General features: G+C 34.9%; 1 protein-coding gene across 1 annotated transcript; it reads left to right on the top strand.

The window, feature by feature from the left end:
• Nucleotides 1–4,037: 4,037 nt before the first annotated feature.
• On the top strand, nucleotides 4,038–6,551 carry LOC139858668 (pentatricopeptide repeat-containing protein At4g21300-like). The gene has a single exon (XM_071847505.1). It carries the CDS (start codon nucleotides 4,038–4,040, stop codon nucleotides 6,549–6,551), a length of 2,514 nt encoding a protein of 837 aa, XP_071703606.1.
• The last annotated feature ends 11,920 nt before the right edge of the window (nucleotides 6,552–18,471 follow it).

Here is an 18,471-nt window from a genome sequence, read left to right as displayed (position 1 = left end):
ATGCCTTGTTTTCTCCCAAATTAAAGAGAAATTTGTTAAGTTTCTCTGATATATATCATAATGGATATGATTATCAGTCAATGATAACCAGAAATGAGAAATATCTATATAGCACCGTAAAGCGCATATGATGAAAAGCGCAGCGCATATGATTAAAAGTGCATATGATAAAAAGGGCATATGATGAAAAGCGCATATGATGAAAAGCGCAGCGCATATGATTAAAAGCGCATATGATGAAAAGCGCAGTGCATATGATTAAAAGTGCATATGATGAAAAGCGCAGCGCATATGATTAAAAGTGCATATGATAAAAGCGCATATGATGAAAAGCGCATATGATGAAAAGCGCAGCGCATATGATTAAAAGCGCATATGATGAAAAGTGCATATGATGAAAAGCACAGCGCATATGATTAAAAGCGCATATGGTGAAAAGGATATATGATGAAAAAGTACATATGGTGATTAATGAAAAGTTCAAATGGTGATTAATGAAAAACACATATGGTGATTAATGAAAAGCACATATGGTGATTAATGAAAAGCACATATGGTGATTAATGAAACGAATATTGAGAAAGAATCACCAATGTTTCTTGAAATAATTCAAGGTTATATATATGGACCAATTCATCCACCATGTGGACCATTTTGATATTTCATGGTTCTAATAAACGCATCTAGCGGATGGTCTCATGTTTGTGTGTTATCAAGCAGTAATATGGCATTTGCAAAGTTTCTTGCACAAATTATTAAATTGAGAACACATTATTCTGATTACACCATTAAAAGGATGAGACTTGATAATGCTGGTGAGTTAACATCTCAAGCATTTAATGATTATTATATGTCTACAGAGATTGTTGTTGAATATCCAGTTGCTCATGTGCATACACAAAATTATTTTAGCTGAATCAATAAATAAACGCTTACAGCTAATAACTAGACAATTGGAAATGAGTACAAAACTCTCAATATTTATATGGGAACATGTAAATTTACATGATGCGACATTAATTCGCATTAAACCAAATGCAAGTCATAAATATTCTCCATTACCAACTTAATTTTGGTCGAGAGCCAAATATTTTCCATCTTAGAACATTTGGTTGTACAGTGTATTTTTAATTGCACCACCATAACAAATGGTTCCTCAAAGAAGGATAGAAATATATGTTGGATATGAAACATCTTCAATCATAAGATATATTGAACCCATGAGTCACTTTAATGAAACATTGTTCCTTAGATTAGGGGGAGAAATAAAAAATAAAGAAAATGATGTTTCATGGTGTTAACCTCAATTAATGTATCTTGATCCTCGCACAAAAGAATGCGAGACCGAAGTTCAAAAAAAAAAAATAATGCATATGCAAGAACTTGCGAATAAATTTCCTGATGCCTTTACAGATACAAAAAGAGTGACTAAATCATATATACCAGCAGCAAATGCTCCAGCTCGAATTGAAATTCCAAAAGCTGGCAATAATGTCACTCTTGAGTCTTTGCCACGCCAGAAACGTGGGAGACCAATTGGTTCAAAAGATAAAAATCCTCGAAAAAGAAAATCAGCTGATAATGAGGTAAAAGAAAGTGTTCAAGAAGAACCGCAAATCAATACTCCTCTGCAGAGGAGATTGATGATGTCAATACGGAATTTTCAATCAATTATGCATATTCAAAAATATTATGGAATCGAAATGAAATGAAAAATATTGATGAGATATTTTCATATAATGTTGCATATGACATCATGAATGATGATGATGATCCAGAACCAAAATCTGTCATGAAATGTCAAAATAGACATGATTGGGATCATTGGAAAGGAGCAATACGAGCTGAATTTGAATCGCTCAATAAAAGAAAATTTTTCGGATCTATCATTCTCATACCTAAATATGTGAAATCTGTGGGATATAGATGGGTTTTTGTGCGAAAAAGAAATGAGAAAAATGATGTTACAAGGTATAAAGCTAGACTTGTAGCTCAAAGTTTTTCTCAAAAACCAGGAATTGATTATGAGGAAGATTATTCTCCTGTTATGGATGCAATTACTCTTAGATACTTAATCAGCCTGACAGTTTCTAAAAATTTAGAAATACATCTCATGGATGTTGTGAATGCTTATCTATATGGATCACTTGATAGTGATATATATATGAAGATACCTAAAGGATTTAAGGTATCAGAAGCATCCAATGTAAAACCTAAAGAAATGTACTCAATCAAGTTACAAAGGTCTTTATATGGGTTAAAACAATTGGGTCGCATGTGGTATAAACGATTAAATGATTACTTGATAAGCAAAGGGTATACAAATAATCTTATTTGCCCATGTGTATTCATTAAGAAAACAACATTCGGATATGGATCATAGTCGTTTATGTCGATGATCTTAACATCATAGGTACAAATAAAGAGATCCATGAAGCCATTCAACTTCTAAAGAAAGAATTTAAAATAAAAGATCTCGGAAAAACCAAGTATTGTCTTGGTTTGCAGATTGAGCATATGTCTAATGGTTTACTTGTACATCAAACAGCGCATACAGAAAAGATTTTAAAACGTTTCAATATGGACAAGGAAAAACCATTAAGTTCTCATATGGTTGTTAGATTCCTTAATGTTGACACTGATCCATTTCGTCCCTGTGAAGATCATGAAGATATTCTAGGACCAGAAGTGCCATATCTTAGTGCAGTTGGAGCTCTTATGTATCTTACAAATTGTACAAGACCCGACATTGCTTTTGCAGTTAATTTGTTGGCAAGGTTTAGCTCAGCTCCTACCAAAAGACACTGGAATGGGATCAAACACATATTTCGATACCTTCAAGGAACTACTGATTTAGGATTATTTTATTCTAACGAATCACAACAAGATTTGGTTGGTTATGCAGATGCAGGTTATTTATCTGATCCACATAAAGCTAAATCTCAAACTGGATATGTATTTCTAAATGGAGGTACTGCAATATCATGGTGTTCTAAAAAATAAACACTTGTTGCAACATCATCAAATCATGCCGACGTGATTGCATTACATGAAGCTACTCGGGAATGTTTTTGGTTGAGATCAATGACACAAATCATTACTGATTCTTGTGAACTAGAACGCAATAAAAGCCCAACAACTATCTATGAAGATAATGCAGCTTGCATAGCACAGATGAAAGAAGAGTATATCAAAAGTGACAGAACAAAACAAATACCTCCTAAATTCTTCTCATACACTCAAGATCTCATTAAGGACAACCAGATTGAAATGAGATATGTTCAATCCAGCAAAAACTCTGCTGATCTTTTCACCAAAGCACTTTCAACTGCTATTTTCAGAACGCATACTCACAATATTGGCATGAGGCATGTTCAAAAGATGTAACAGCCCAACAATGTCTACATGAGGGGGAGCCAACTCTATGCTGTACTCTTTTTCTCTTAGCTAAAGTTTTTTCCCACTGAGTTTTCTTTAGCAAGGTTTTTAACGAGACGGTAATGGTTACTCTATAATAAAATTGTCATTCAAGGGGGAGTGTTATAATATCTTGAATATACAAGTATCCTAAAAGTCAAGATATGTGTCCTCTAAAGTCCAAGATTTGAATGATCAATTATATCTTTTACTATTGCTCATTGAAAATTGAACGCATATAGCATTTGTATTGTAGTATAAATATCCATCAAGTGTAAGCAAACAATGTAACATTATTTCTCAAACACAAGTGTTACTTTTATTCTCCATTTATTTTCTAAGCTTTATATAGTACATAAGTTTCTAATCTTATATAATATATGCCATAAAAGTAGTTACTAACTACTAAATTACAACGATTCTAAATTAATTGTCTACTTTATAAAAACATTGTGATACAGTTTTCCGTGTCTCAGATTTATAAAATAAAAACGTTAGTATTAGTTTATCCCATTTACATCTATTTTGTTTATGAATCCAAAGTCTCAGAGTAAGGGTCTGTAAATTCGCAATGCTCTAAACGATTAACGTCCAACGTAAAACGACAAAACCGTCATCAAATGTACGGAGAACATATCTTCTTCTCGTTCAACAGAAAATACTCTCAAGCAGCATCATCTATCATCACAAACACGCCAATTGCGTTTCATCCGTACACTAAGGACGAATTAACATCTAAACTTGCATCAGTCTTACAATCTTGTTCAAATCATAACCCCAATCCACAAGTAATTCAACACGCCCAACAAATTCACTCTCAAATTGTTGTTAACGGGATCAACCATGTTGGTTTACTGGGTTCACGATTACTTCAAATGTACATACTTTGTGGCAAACTTAACGATGCCAAAACTATGTTTCATCAACTTGATTTGTTCTTTGCATCGCCATGGAATTGGATGATTAGAGGGTTTACTATGATGGGGTGTTTTGATTCTGCAATTTTGGTTTATTTTAAAATGTTGGGGTACGGAACTTGTCCTGATAAATACACTTTTCCGTACGTGATTAAAGCTTGTGCTCGATTAAAGGCGATTGATTTGGGTAGATATATTCATTGTAATATGATACGGGTTATGGGTTTTGATGTTGATGTTTATGTAGGTAGTTCTTTGATAAAATTGTATGCTGAAAATGGTTGTATTGATGATGCACGTCACCTGTTTGATAAAATGCCTCAAAGAGATGATGTGTTGTGGAATGTCATACTTAATGGGTACTTAAAGGTTGGGAATTATGAACATGTTATGTTGTTGTTTAACGAAATGAGAAGTTCCGATATTCGACCCGGGCCGGTGACGTATGCTTGTGTTTTATCTGCTTGTGCGTCTGATGCGAATTTAAAGCTCGGTATTCAGGTTCATGGAGGGATTATTAAGTGCGGATTAGTAACGGATCCTCATGTGGTTAACACGTTGATTGGAGTGTATGCGAAGTCTAAAAAGTTGTTTTATGCGCGGGAGCTGTTTAATGACGTTCAAGAAGTTAGTTCGGTTACATGGAATGTTATAATCGGTGGGCATGTGCAAAATGGACTTATGAATGAAGCTTTAGATTTGCTTCGTGAGATGATATCAGTTGGAACCAAACCAGATACCGTCACTCTAGCAAGCTTTTTACCGTGTATATCTGAGTCAGCATGTATAAACTTAGGTAAAGAAATTCATTGTTATATCTTAAGACACGATGTACATTTGGACGAATACCTTAAAAACGCGCTTATTGATATGTACTTTAAGTGTAGGCAAGTGGATATGGCACACAATGTTTTTAAATGTAGTACTGACGTTGATATCGTCATATGCACGGCTATGATATCTGGATATGTGCTTAACGCGTTAAACTCCGATGCCTTGGATATTTTTAGATGGTTGCTTATACAGAAAATGAGACCGAATGCAGTTACACTTTCGAGTTCTTTACCTGCTTGTGCGGGTTTGTCTGCCTTAAAATTGGGCAAAGAGTTGCATGGTCAGATTCTTAAAAATGGGTTCGAAGGACGATGTCATGTGGGGACCGCAGTAACAGATATGTATGCTAAATGTGGAAGGCTTGATTTAGCACACCAAGTGTTCGATAAAATGCCGGAAAAAGATTCTGTTTGTTGGAATTCAATGATTACTAGCTGTTGCCAAAACGGTCAACCCGAGAAAGCGGTTGACTTTTTTCGTGAAATGGGTGCGAAAGGATGTAAATACGACTCCGTAAGCATATCGGCTGCTCTTTCCGCATTCTCGAACTTGTCGTTACTCGGGCATGGGAAAGCGATCCATGGGTTCATGATCCGAGGTGCGTTGAAAACGGATCTTTATGCGGAGAGCGCGTTATTAGACATGTATGCTAAATGTGGAAAGTTAGAATCTGCGATTAACGTTTTCAACTTAATGAAAGAGAAAAGTGAAGTGTCATGGAATAGTATTATTTCCGCTTATGGAAACCATGGTCGTTATCACGAATGTCTTTCTTTGTTTGAACAAATGAAAGGTTCGGGATTCGATCCTGATCATGTTTCATTTCTTGCAATAATATCTGCGTGTGATCACGCAGGTTTGGTTGATGAAGGTTATAATTATTTTAAATCTATGATAAATGATTATAATATTGCCCCTCGAATGGAGCATTATGCGTGTATGATTGATTTATTTGGACGAGCTGGTAGATTAAATGAAGCGGTTGATATTATAAAGTCTATGCCTATTGAACCTGATGCTGGCGTTTGGGGGACATTGTTAGGTGCGTGTAGGGTCCATGGGAACGTTGAACTTGCTGAGTTGGCGTGTTCGCATCTTTTTGAAATGGACCCGGAGAATTCGGGGTATTATATGTTGTTATCGAATGTGCAGGCGGATGCAGGGAAATGGGAAGGCGTTGATAAAACTAGAAGTTTGATGAAAGATAGAGGAGTTAAAAAGGTGCATGGTTTTAGTTGGATTGAGGTGAATAATGATACTCATGTTTTTGGTGCTGGTGAAACGAATAATTTTAGGTTTGATGAGATTAATAGTTTGTTAAAGAACTTTCGTTTAGTGGTTAAGAATGAAGGGTATAACACTTCAGAAATAAACATGACATGATCATTTTTGTAGGGTATTTTAGATGGTTGATTAGCAGTAATTGTTTAGATTATATATTAAATTTTTACTTATAACTAAAAGGGATTGAAAGGATACAATGATTCAGTTTTGATCAGCTATGTAAGTGCACTTGTCTTTTTTTTTTTTTTTTTTTTTTTTTTTTTTTCTTTTGTTAACAACCACTCAATGAAAAAGAGGAATGATAATTTTGATTTTCTTATCAGTAACTTGTGTATAACCAACATCAAAGAAAAAAGCTTGACATATTTACTAAGGACCTTATTTGTGTCTCCCGCATGGTTTACAAACATTTTTAAAATTGAAAATAGAGAAAGAGATGCTGATAATTGTGCTTTGCAGGCTATATTGAAGGTTTCCGTAACGTTATTATTGTGCCAGGTATTGTAGGATCAGAGGATTAAGCTGCCAACCATTATATGTCATGCAGATAGTATAGGTTTATGATCTGCTATATTGATCTGCTACCTTAATTTCTCTTATGCCATTCTTTTTTTAGAAAATGAATAGATTATAGTGTTGTAGTCTGCTACTGATGTCTTAGATGTGGCAGTTTCTACCTCCATTTACCTATCAATGAGCCGATTTTGGTTGAGGTTTATATCTAACAAGTCAAATAGAAAAGTTAACTAAAAGGGGAACTTGTCAAATGGGTTGAACTACTTGAATGTTTCTCATTGTGTATTTCAAAGTCTTAAGAGTACTATTGTTTATAATTTTAGTTTCTGTTAATCATCTCAAGGTTTTAAAAGTCGCTAGTTGGTAGCAGATCCTTAGAGGGACTAGACGGTTAAGTTGAGAATTAGTCGAACGTTGACGAACTTTGACTTTCATTAATCTTAACTAACATAAACATAAACGAAATAACTACGAAAAATTGAATATACTAAAATTTATTAGTAGTAAAACAATTTAACTTTAAATGATGAAATCAAAGCAAATATCAAAGCACCGAGCGCTGGTCAATGATGGAGCATTATAGGGGCTGACAGGGGTTGTGGCTCATCAATAAAAATAAAATTGTAACCTTTTAAGTTATGAGTGTTTGAGTTTTTGAAACTTAAATTGGAGTTTGTATGAAAGAGATATGTCGTTAAATCTATAATCTATAATTTCAATCAAAAGTTCACTTATTTTTTTTTCATCTACCAAACATAAAAGTAAATTTCAAACACAATAAATATAAAATATTAATGAAATCATTTTTTTCTTCATATATACTTCTAAAAAAGAAAGTATAAATATAGTATACTGATTTGGCCACTCTCAATGAACAGGTTATAAGTTATGTAACTGACAGTAGTAAAACAACAACTAAATATCAAAGAAACTTAAATTGAACATACAATATACAACTGTGTACTGTACATATTAAATTGATAATGAACAATCCCATAAGCTCCTATGAGTTATCGAACACACAACATAACAACGTGAATCTCATTATCGTTTCTATTACATAACATCTGCAAGTCTGCATCACATAATACGTAACAACATTACTGATGTACTAAGAAATTATGTTTATTATATCAACTAACATACATAAATAGTCATTGTGATATACAAGCTAAACATAATCATCCTTGTGATGCCCCGTACTAACTCATCATGTACGGACCATCAACAACAGGATCATTACAAGGTTAAGTACTATATGCGATTTCAAAAAGAGTTTGCATTCATATCAAAAGGTGACGTCATAACTAACGTCAATGTTTTACATCAAAATTATGCTTCAATGAACAGAAGCAAAGGTAATAGTACGTGACCCTTAGGTCGTTACAATTCATAATTCAAAAGTAATTAAGTTTGAATGCAAGATAAAGTAATTCATGCGGAGATAACTCTAGAGCAGCGGGTGTCTACAGCAAGACTAGTACACAGCGGAAGCAAGCAAACCTTAAGCACCTGAGAAAAACATGCTTAAAAATATCGACACGAATGTTGATGAGCTATAGTTTAAGTATAACAGTAATGTAAGTAGGCCACGAGATTTCAGTGCTACAAAGAGCATTTCCAAAACAGTAATCCAAATCAACATGTTTAAGTATATGCTTAACCGTGGGCACTTGGTAACCAACTTAACGTTTAATAAAATAATACCCCCTGAAAGTACACTTGGCAAGTGCGTATATTTACGAAGTATTAAACACTCGTTAAATGCTAGCGCTACTAGCCCGAGTGGGGATGTCAAACCCTATGGATCCATATCTAAGATTCGCGTTCACGGTTCAAAAACCAATGATTAAACGTTACCGAGCTAAAGGGAATGTTTATGCCGTTGTATAACCCACACATATATAAGTTTAAGTACTCGTGCCTAGTATGTAAAACATGAAATCCGCATGTATTCTCAGTTCCCAAAATAAGTTAAAGTAAAAAGGGAATGCTATAACTCACAATGATAATGTAGTCGTAAAGTCGGTTCGGAAAAGGTGTGCAAGTAATCGGTCCGAAGGTCCTCAACCTAAGGCAAATAGTACTAAGTCAGTAAATCGTCTTAATAGGTTTAAAATTATGTAAATAAGGTCTTAAGGGTCATCATCATTCATCATCAAACAAAAGGCGTAAAGTAAGTTTCGTTTATGAAAGTAGTTTACAACAAAGGCTGATTTCAGTCAGTCACCACGGCCTCTACCCTTACTGAATTAAGGTGAGACCAGTGGCCATGGCTCCATATATGAGTCCTTTAGTTGTGGTAAAATTTACAGAAGCAAACTCTTCTTCGTTTGACCGTGGCGACGGTCTAAGTGCGAGTAGGTCAGAAATTTCTGCACAACATTAAAAGGACATAGTGACGATCGGAGGGCCATAAATCCTAAACCGTAACTCGGATTAAGACGAGTCCTATATGAAAAGTTATCTACTCGAAAAGTTCTATTTTAAAATAATGGTTAGAACAGCCCAGGTCTACTGGTCTGTTACAGAAACAGAAGGTCAGTAGGTTTTGGACAGAAACAGTAAGTTTAAGTGAGTTACGTTGGTCTTGGTGCTTGATGTTCATCATGGTTCTCGTCCTTGATGCATATAGCTTCAAGTGTACAACTCATTGATGTGTCTACATCATCTCAACCAAGTCTTGACCATCATAACACTAGTGCAAGTCTAAGACATGAAGCACAACTCACTTAAGAGTTGCATGTAGTTTGATGAACCAAAGTTACATCAAAGTCTTAGGTTTGACACTTATATGAACTATAAAAGAAATATTGAACTATAAACTTGAAAGTTAACTAACTAATCAAGATCATAAGTAGTAGAACATAGTTCTTAGTTAGATCTTAAAGATCCAAGACCCAAAAGTCTAGATCAAGCATAAGTATACAAAGTTATATTTAAAGAAAACTTATTTACATGTTCTTGAACTTTTAAGTTAACTTTTAGTTCCAAGAGATATGAGATCAAGACTAACTTGTAGTACTTTACCAACAACAACCAAAATCATAAAATTAAAGTGAAAGTAAAACTAAATAAACAAGTAAAAGGTTTATGGTTGTTCATACTTTTAAAGATTCAACCAAAGTTTGATCTTTAAGTAAAGTAAACTTTAAGTTTACTTCAAGAACTACAATTATGTTTTCACAACACATGAACTTACAAACTTTTGAAACAATAAATGAAGAACATAAGCTAGAAACTTTATGTTCTTGTATGCCTTGTAAGAACAAGTTAGATGAAGAATCAAACTAACAAGTTTGCTTCTTAATAATTAGTAAGTAACAACAACAACAACTAACAACTACAAAGAATTAAACAACAACAAAGGACAAAAGATGATGATGATAATGATGGTTTAAGTGGCGGTTTTGAAGAGAAAAAGAAAGGAAGAAATAAACTTGTTACTTACAAGTTGAGAGAAAAAGAATGAGAGAAAAAGTGAAGTAATTTTTGTGTGTGTAAAAGTGAGAGGATACAAGTGAGTAGGTAATACAAAAAAAAAATACTTGAACTCCTCCCTTTTTCCCATCCTTGGCCGTTGGTTTTCAAAAAAAAAGAGGAAGAGGTTTGTTCACAAGTTACTTGCATGGTAAGGTCTTTAAAGTTGGTTAATAAGGGTGATTTCATGGGAATGGTGTGTAACTAGATTCCAAGTCTTTTAAACTAACTAGTTCCCTTTAAAATTGATACTTACACATGAAAGACTTGGGCTAAATAGTCCATTAAAGAAGTAGGGTGGGCTAATCAAGTCCATGCACAAAAATAAAGCCCAAGTTTGTAAGTAATTAACATGTAATCCAATAAAAGCCCAAGTAATTAACTAATAGTCTTAGTTAATTAAAATGATTAATAAACTTAATCATGAATGCAAATAATATCCTAAAAAATATTATTCGTGAAGTTTACTGTGTCACAAAGACGTTTCGGGCATTTAAAATCATGTACGGGCAATCATGACAACATGTAAATGTAATAACATACATTCGTTTAATCGCAAGTATTAATAATAATAATAATTATTAATAAATAAACGTTGGAAAATCCAGGGTCGTTACATTACCCTCCTGTTAAAGAAAATTTCGTCCCGAAATTTTAAGGAGTGACCAAACAAAGGTACCGTATTCGAATAAGAAGGGCGTATCAAAGTTCCGTGAGGCTCGTGGGCTCAGAAGTAAGTTATCTACCTTGAAAGGTACTTTGGCGTACGAAAGTAAGAATAGGTACATGCCATTAATTAAGTCTCTTGTCCTAAGTGATCAACAAATTGATTCTGTTTCCGATTAACCTGAGTATGTCATCTGGATGTATATCCACAAAAGGAAAGATGGTGTGTTTAGCCTTACAGGCACCTTCAGTAAGCTGGATGTGTGAAATGCATCATGAATGATTCTAAGCTCATCTACAACACCGAGCGCTTATGTCGTAATATAAAGCTGACAGGTAGGACGAAAAACATGGTGATCACAACCATGCAATTCGATGTCTGGATAGTGTTTGCCACGAATTTTACTAATCCCTTGATTTCAGAAGGAGGCCTAAGGCATAAAGGAACTCGATATTTAAGAACGTTTCATTTGAATAAGTGAAGTGAAATTTTAGCTAAAGGTGATCAATCGGACTTGCAAGCCATAATTAGTCTTAGTGTCTTCAGGACGGTCTGAATGAACAATGAGGGATATCACCTAGTTTACCATACTGCAGGTGAACCTATCCTTGGATGAAATAAGAAGCACAGTTCCGTAATGTGACTTCATCCGTTCAGTTACATGTTGAAGTTAGGGTTAACGTTAACTAGGGCAACAACATACAGTTGCAACCAATGAAGGAAGAAATATATAGAGTACCCACATCAGTGTCGTAAATGTTTTAAGCAGTCCCCTCCCAAGGGGTAACAAGATTCATAGGTTCTCAAAGTATCTTATGTTATATTTCCGAAAGAAAGTTGCACGAAAGGTGTGGTCTTGAACGAGAGTGAACTCTTCGAGTGGTTCATTTTGAATTTATCCGTGTACTTAAGGGGATGTGCGGATGAGATGATACGTGAACCCTTGGTCCTAACGAGTGGTTTACTCCGAGTGAAAAGAATCTCCAAAAATGTTTTTTTTTTTTTGTGTCTCAACATACTGATTCATAGAGATGAAGTTTACGAGGGTGTTGTGATTCGCCGTGAAGTATTGAGAACAGTAATCCACCTAGTACCTTTCCTACAATAGGGTGACCAATGAGTGTACCTTAGAAAATCGATTTATCGGCCCGCGTTTTTGTCATGTCTAGCTTTAAAAAGAACATTTTATGGGTGCAAAGATTTTCCAATAATTTTTATAAAACCGCCATCCAAAGTGGCTCAGGAGTTTTTAACAAAAGATCTTAATAGTAAGTTTCATCTCTTAACAGAGGGCGAGAAAAGTGTGTTCCATACATGGTGTAGTATAATACGAAAACCTTTAATAAAATCAACTAACGAAGTTTTGAAAAACAAAACCTTTAAATGTTTATTGTGACAACGTAAACGGAACGAAGTTCCTAGTAAATTTAGAAGTAGGTACAACGTGTACCATTTTGCACAAAACTATTTGACTTAAGTTGAATAATTCGGTAAAGGAGCGGATTTTTTTTCCTTTTTTAATAATTTGAAGATATAACTTAGTATCAAAATAAGTAAGTAGAAATTTATGTATGTATGATTTTATAAATCGTATAAGTGATAGAAAAGTTTTTAAATCTCGTAAGGACCGCACAAATAAACAACGGGTAAAAATTTTGATAAACATGGTTTTTCGTATTTCAAAGGTTACGAGTTGGAAAAAAAAAATTGAGTGGAAAAGCTTTGAATTATCGGGTGACCGGTTACTAGGTAATGAAAACTAATGACATAAATGTAGTTTTGGTAATTATTAGAACACAAGTCTTTGGGCCAAAAATATTCACATGCGAAGCTGTTGCTAAAAGTGAGGTACGAAGGATAGAGCACGAGGATGAGAAGTTAATTGCTTCTTGAATTTGCAAGGTGCCAAACAGGTCGTGACTAATAATAAAGTCGGAATACTGATGGTATTAATATCACTAAATGAGGATCCCTTGGAATGAGTCAGGACTTAGAGCCATGTAAGAAAGAGCATTGTTCCAACAGGTGTGGTGAAATAAATCCATGGGGTAACGCAATAGTTTTGAATGGTTTGAGTGTTAGCGGATGCCCGAAGGCCTTGCATGACGTGGTGGTCAGTGCTTTTATCACATACACACGAACCTCTCGATTTCGACAGTTATAAAGCCTTTATGATGACTTGGATACGAATAACACGAAAAGTTTTATATAATAAGCAACGAAAGTTTTATAGAAATTGTTTATGGTGACAATGTAAGAGAAGAAACGAAGTTCTTAGTAAATTAGGGTTATGTACAACATGTACCGTGCAAAGTATAATATCTTTTAAATGAAAGATTTTATTTGTAAAAGTGAAAGTAAAGTTTCATATGTATTTGTTAAAAGTAATCATTTACTTTATTTTATATAACGGGTGCGATTTCAAAAATTTTGCATGAATGGCAAACAAAATAAATTTATTTTTATAAAGCTTTGAGAGGATAGCACAGTAAAATAATATGTGTAAAATTTTGGCAAACAAAATTTTCATATTTCGGAGGTTACAAGTTGGAAAAGATTGATGAGAATCGAGTAAAAGACTTTTGAAAATCTCGAGTGATATTTGAGGTAATAAAAACTATTGAATTTGGATGTGATTGACAACTATTAGTAGGACATAAGTCCTTTGACCAAAAATGCTTAAGTGTGAAGTTATTGCTTATAAGTGAGATACGAATGGAAGAGTATGAGGGTGAGAGTTAACCACTCATTGATTTTAGGAAAATTTCGAACTAGATTGACTAATATCGAGGTAAGAAGGATGACGTTGTGGTTTTCATCGAATAAGAAATTTCTCGTAATGAGTTAGGGTTTAGAGTGGCGTAGGAATGAGTATCAAATGAGATTCTTGGGAAATCTTCAATATAGAATTTGAATTGCTGAAGTGACGGAATACAATTTCCTTTAAGTATCGTTGTCCAAGTTTGTCCATTGTATCGGTTTCTTTCATGGCTAGAGGGTGAGCAGTTTTGGCGAGATGGTTAATAATAACCCAGATGATGTCCTAACCGCCTTACCGTCTCTGGTAGTTTAGTGATGAATTTCTTCCCATTTCCATTGTGGGATTTCGGGTTGTTGTCATGTAACTAATAAGGTTCAGTTTTTGGGCTACATCTCTTCCCATAATAGTTTCACCATTCTTGCGAGGTATACGAATAAATTTTTCCTCATTATAAATAATTTCCGCTTTCATCCTTGAAAGTCAGTTTGTTCCAACTATTTCATTAAAGCTTCCTAACCTGATGAGTATTAGGTTAATCCCAAAGTTCATCCCAACTATTGCATCCAATTTCCCAAATTGATGGGTGGTAGGTTAATCTTAGGGTTCATTCCAACCAATCTTATTATACTGCTGTGAAAATTTTATCAATCTTCTCAAATAACATATGCCTGTACGTAGGTAACTAATCCTTCTCAACTACTACATTAAAACTCCCAAGTTTGGTTAACATGAGGTCATCTCCAAATGACCCACCTGTTAATCTTAAAGTACCACCTTAAATTATTCCTCTAACTCCGCCAGCTTACCATTCGCTGTTCCTATAGAATACTTAACTCTCATGGTTGTTGATGGCTTATTATTCATAACGCTAAGGTGCTTAGATATAAGGTTTCTATTGTTCTAGTATCAAACAACTCCGAAACAATAAAACGTTGTGATAAAGCGTACCCTAACCAAAATCAGGATCCATGCGAGTTTCTATAACTGAGATAACGATTGTTCTGCCACAAGTTAGTACAAAGTTTTTCCTATTTGAGAACTTTTCCTTAAATGTCCAGGGTGTCGATCTCTAATACAAATTTTCGGGTTATCAATTCTGCAATCAAGGCCCTTCTTGTAAAGTATCTGGGCTACATGGTTATTCCTTCCCTACCTTTAACAGACTATAATGCGTATGCTCAAGTGATTCCTGCCCAAGTTTCCCCGGATCACCTCATATTCCTCATGTAGTAACATTGGAACTTCTGCATGATTTACTTCAATATAATCACGCTGGCCTGGCGTCATTATATTGTACTAAATCGTACGTTCATTCCAATATCATTTCATATGGTCAATGTAACGTGATCACTTCCAATTATACTCATTTTCATCTAACGGTGCTTTATCTATGCCATTTCAAAACAGAATCTACATAACTAATCTCACAGTTTCTCGATGTGGGTGCGTAGGTTCCGTAGATCATGCATTAATGCCTAAATGTCCCGAAGTTTCTTCAAGGGTTCGGATTCAGGTAACGTTGTTAGGTTCCTTCTAAATATTCAATCCGGGTCTCGCGTCAGGTTGTACGTGTAGTAAGTAGTAATACGATGTGTTGGAGCATCATTAGAAGATACTATGACCTTGTGAAAGGAAATGCCCTCCCGACTTATCCAATGTCTAGGAGTGTTAGGGACTTAAGTCCAAAAGTGTCGTTAGATCGTCGAGTAGTGGTGAAGAATGAAAGAGATAAGTGACGGTCATGAAAGCGTACAGGGTATGTGTCAACTGAACAATCTTCTAGGTTGCGTGAAGTAATGTTTCGATCTCTGGGACGGTGAAACAGTAGTAACAGGTGGATTACACTACTAGTTATTAGGGTCAGACGAGTGGGAAAGTAGTTCAGGAAAACATCTGAATCTGGGAAGGATAAGTTCTCCAAGTCAGTATAGCGAATAGTAGGCATGTATCAAGAGTGTAATCAGGCATATCAACTACAGCTGCCCAGATCGTTTACAGCAGCACGTGGCATGGCAATAGTAACAGTATCATACCGAATTAACATACTAAAAGCAGATAGTAGCACGCAGTAGCGAGAATAGGCAAATGCATACAGTGAGTTTACATAGCAGTAAAAGGAAGCGGTAGCATGCAGTAAGTTCATACAGCGGTAGAAGTAAGTAGTGGCATGCAGTAGTAGTAAACGGTAACATGCAGTAATATAACACAGTAGCATGCAATCGAAAGCAGATAATAGCATGCAGTAGTGAAAACAAGTAGTAGCATACGGCATATAGCAGTAAAAGTAAGCAGCAGCATGCAGTAATTTCAGCGGAAACAAGTAAACTAGCAAGTTGTAGATTAGTCCTATTAGTGAATCCTACTCGGGTCGGTCTTAGACTCACTAATGCAACCTAATTCCCTACAACCAATGCTCTGATACCAAATGTGATGCCCCGTACTAACTCATCATGTACGGACCATCAACAACAGGATCATTACAAGGTTAAGTACTATATGCGATTTCAAAAAGAGTTTGCATTCATATCAAAAGGTGACGTCATAACTAACGTCAATGTTTTACATCAAAATTATGCTTCAATGAACAGAAGCAAAGGTAATAGTACGTGACCCTTAGGTCGTTACAATTCATAATTCAAAAGTAATTAAGTTTGAATGCAAGATAAAGTAATTCATGCGGAGATAACTCTAGAGCAGCGGGTGTCTACAGCAAGACTAGTACACAGCGGAAGCAAGCAAACCTTAAGCACCTGAGAAAAACATGCTTAAAAATATCAACACGAATGTTGATGAGCTATAGTTTAAGTATAACAGTAATGTAAGTAGGCCACGAGATTTCAGTGCTACAAAGAGCATTTCCAAAACAGTAATCCAAATCAACATGTTTAAGTATATGCTTAACCGTGGGCACTTGGTAACCAACTTAACGTTTAATAAAATAATACCCCCTGAAAGTACACTTGGCAAGTGCGTATATTTACGAAGTATTAAACACTCGTTAAATGCTAGCGCTACTAGCCCGAGTGGGGATGTCAAACCCTATGGATCCATATCTAAGATTCGCGTTCACGGTTCAAAAACCAATGATTAAACGTTACCGAGCTAAAGGGAATGTTTATGCCGTTGTATAACCCACACATATATAAGTTTAAGTACTCGTGCCTAGTATGTAAAACATGAAATCCGCATGTATTCTCAGTTCCCAAAATAAGTTAAAGTAAAAAGGGAATGCTATAACTCACAATGATAATGTAGTCGTAAAGTCGGTTCGGAAAAGGTGTGCAAGTAATCGGTCCGAAGGTCCTCAACCTAAGGCAAATAGTACTAAGTCAGTAAATCGTCTTAATAGGTTTAAAATTATGTAAATAAGGTCTTAAGGGTCATCATCATTCATCATCAAACAAAAGGCGTAAAGTAAGTTTCGTTTATGAAAGTAGTTTACAACAAAGGCTGATTTCAGTCAGTCACCACGGCCTCTACCCTTACTGAATTAAGGTGAGACCAGTGGCCATGGCTCCATATATGAGTCCTTTAGTTGTGGTAAAATTTACAGAAGCAAACTCTTCTTCGTTTGACCGTGGCGACGGTCTAAGTGCGAGTAGGTCAGAAATTTCTGCACAACATTAAAAGGACATAGTGACGATCGGAGGGCCATAAATCCTAAACCGTAACTCGGATTAAGACGAGTCCTATATGAAAAGTTATCTACTCGAAAAGTTCTATTTTAAAATAATGGTTAGAACAGCCCAGGTCTACTGGTCTGTTACAGAAACAGAAGGTCAGTAGGTTTTGGACAGAAACAGTAAGTTTAAGTGAGTTACGTTGGTCTTGGTGCTTGATGTTCATCATGGTTCTCGTCCTTGATGCATATAGCTTCAAGTGTACAACTCATTGATGTGTCTACATCATCTCAACCAAGTCTTGACCATCATAACACTAGTGCAAGTCTAAGACATGAAGCACAACTCACTTAAGAGTTGCATGTAGTTTGATGAACCAAAGTTACATCAAAGTCTTAGGTTTGACACTTATATGAACTATAAAAGAAATATTGAACTATAAACTTGAAAGTTAACTAACTAATCAAGATCATAAGTAGTAGAACATAGTTCTTAGTTAGATCTTAAAGATCCAAGACCCAAAAGTCTAGATCAAGCATAAGTATACAAAGTTATATTTAAAGAAAACTTATTTACATGTTCTTGAACTTTTAAGTTAACTTTTAGTTCCAAGAGATATGAGATCAAGACTAACTTGTAGTACTTTACCAACAACAACCAAAATCATAAAATTAAAGTGAAAGTAAAACTAAATAAACAAGTAAAAGGTTTATGGTTGTTCATACTTTTAAAGATTCAACCAAAGTTTGATCTTTAAGTAAAGTAAACTTTAAGTTTACTTCAAGAACTACAATTATGTTTTCACAACACATGAACTTACAAACTTTTGAAACAATAAATGAAGAACATAAGCTAGAAACTTTATGTTCTTGTATGCCTTGTAAGAACAAGTTAGATGAAGAATCAAACTAACAAGTTTGCTTCTTAATAATTAGTAAGTAACAACAACAACAACTAACAACTACAAAGAATTAA

This window comes from Rutidosis leptorrhynchoides, chromosome 7, assembly GCF_046630445.1.
Source record: "Rutidosis leptorrhynchoides isolate AG116_Rl617_1_P2 chromosome 7, CSIRO_AGI_Rlap_v1, whole genome shotgun sequence".
Classification (NCBI taxonomy): Eukaryota; Viridiplantae; Streptophyta; class Magnoliopsida; order Asterales; family Asteraceae; genus Rutidosis; species Rutidosis leptorrhynchoides.
The sequence above is the reverse complement of the archived record's forward strand: the minus strand, read 5'-3'. Positions and strand labels throughout refer to the sequence as shown.

What these genes read in the sequence shown, in the direction of transcription:
- LOC139858668 (XM_071847505.1), top strand. Translation starts at nt 4,038, where the DNA reads ATGTACGGAGAACATATCTTCTTCTCGTTCAACAGAAAATACTCTCAA.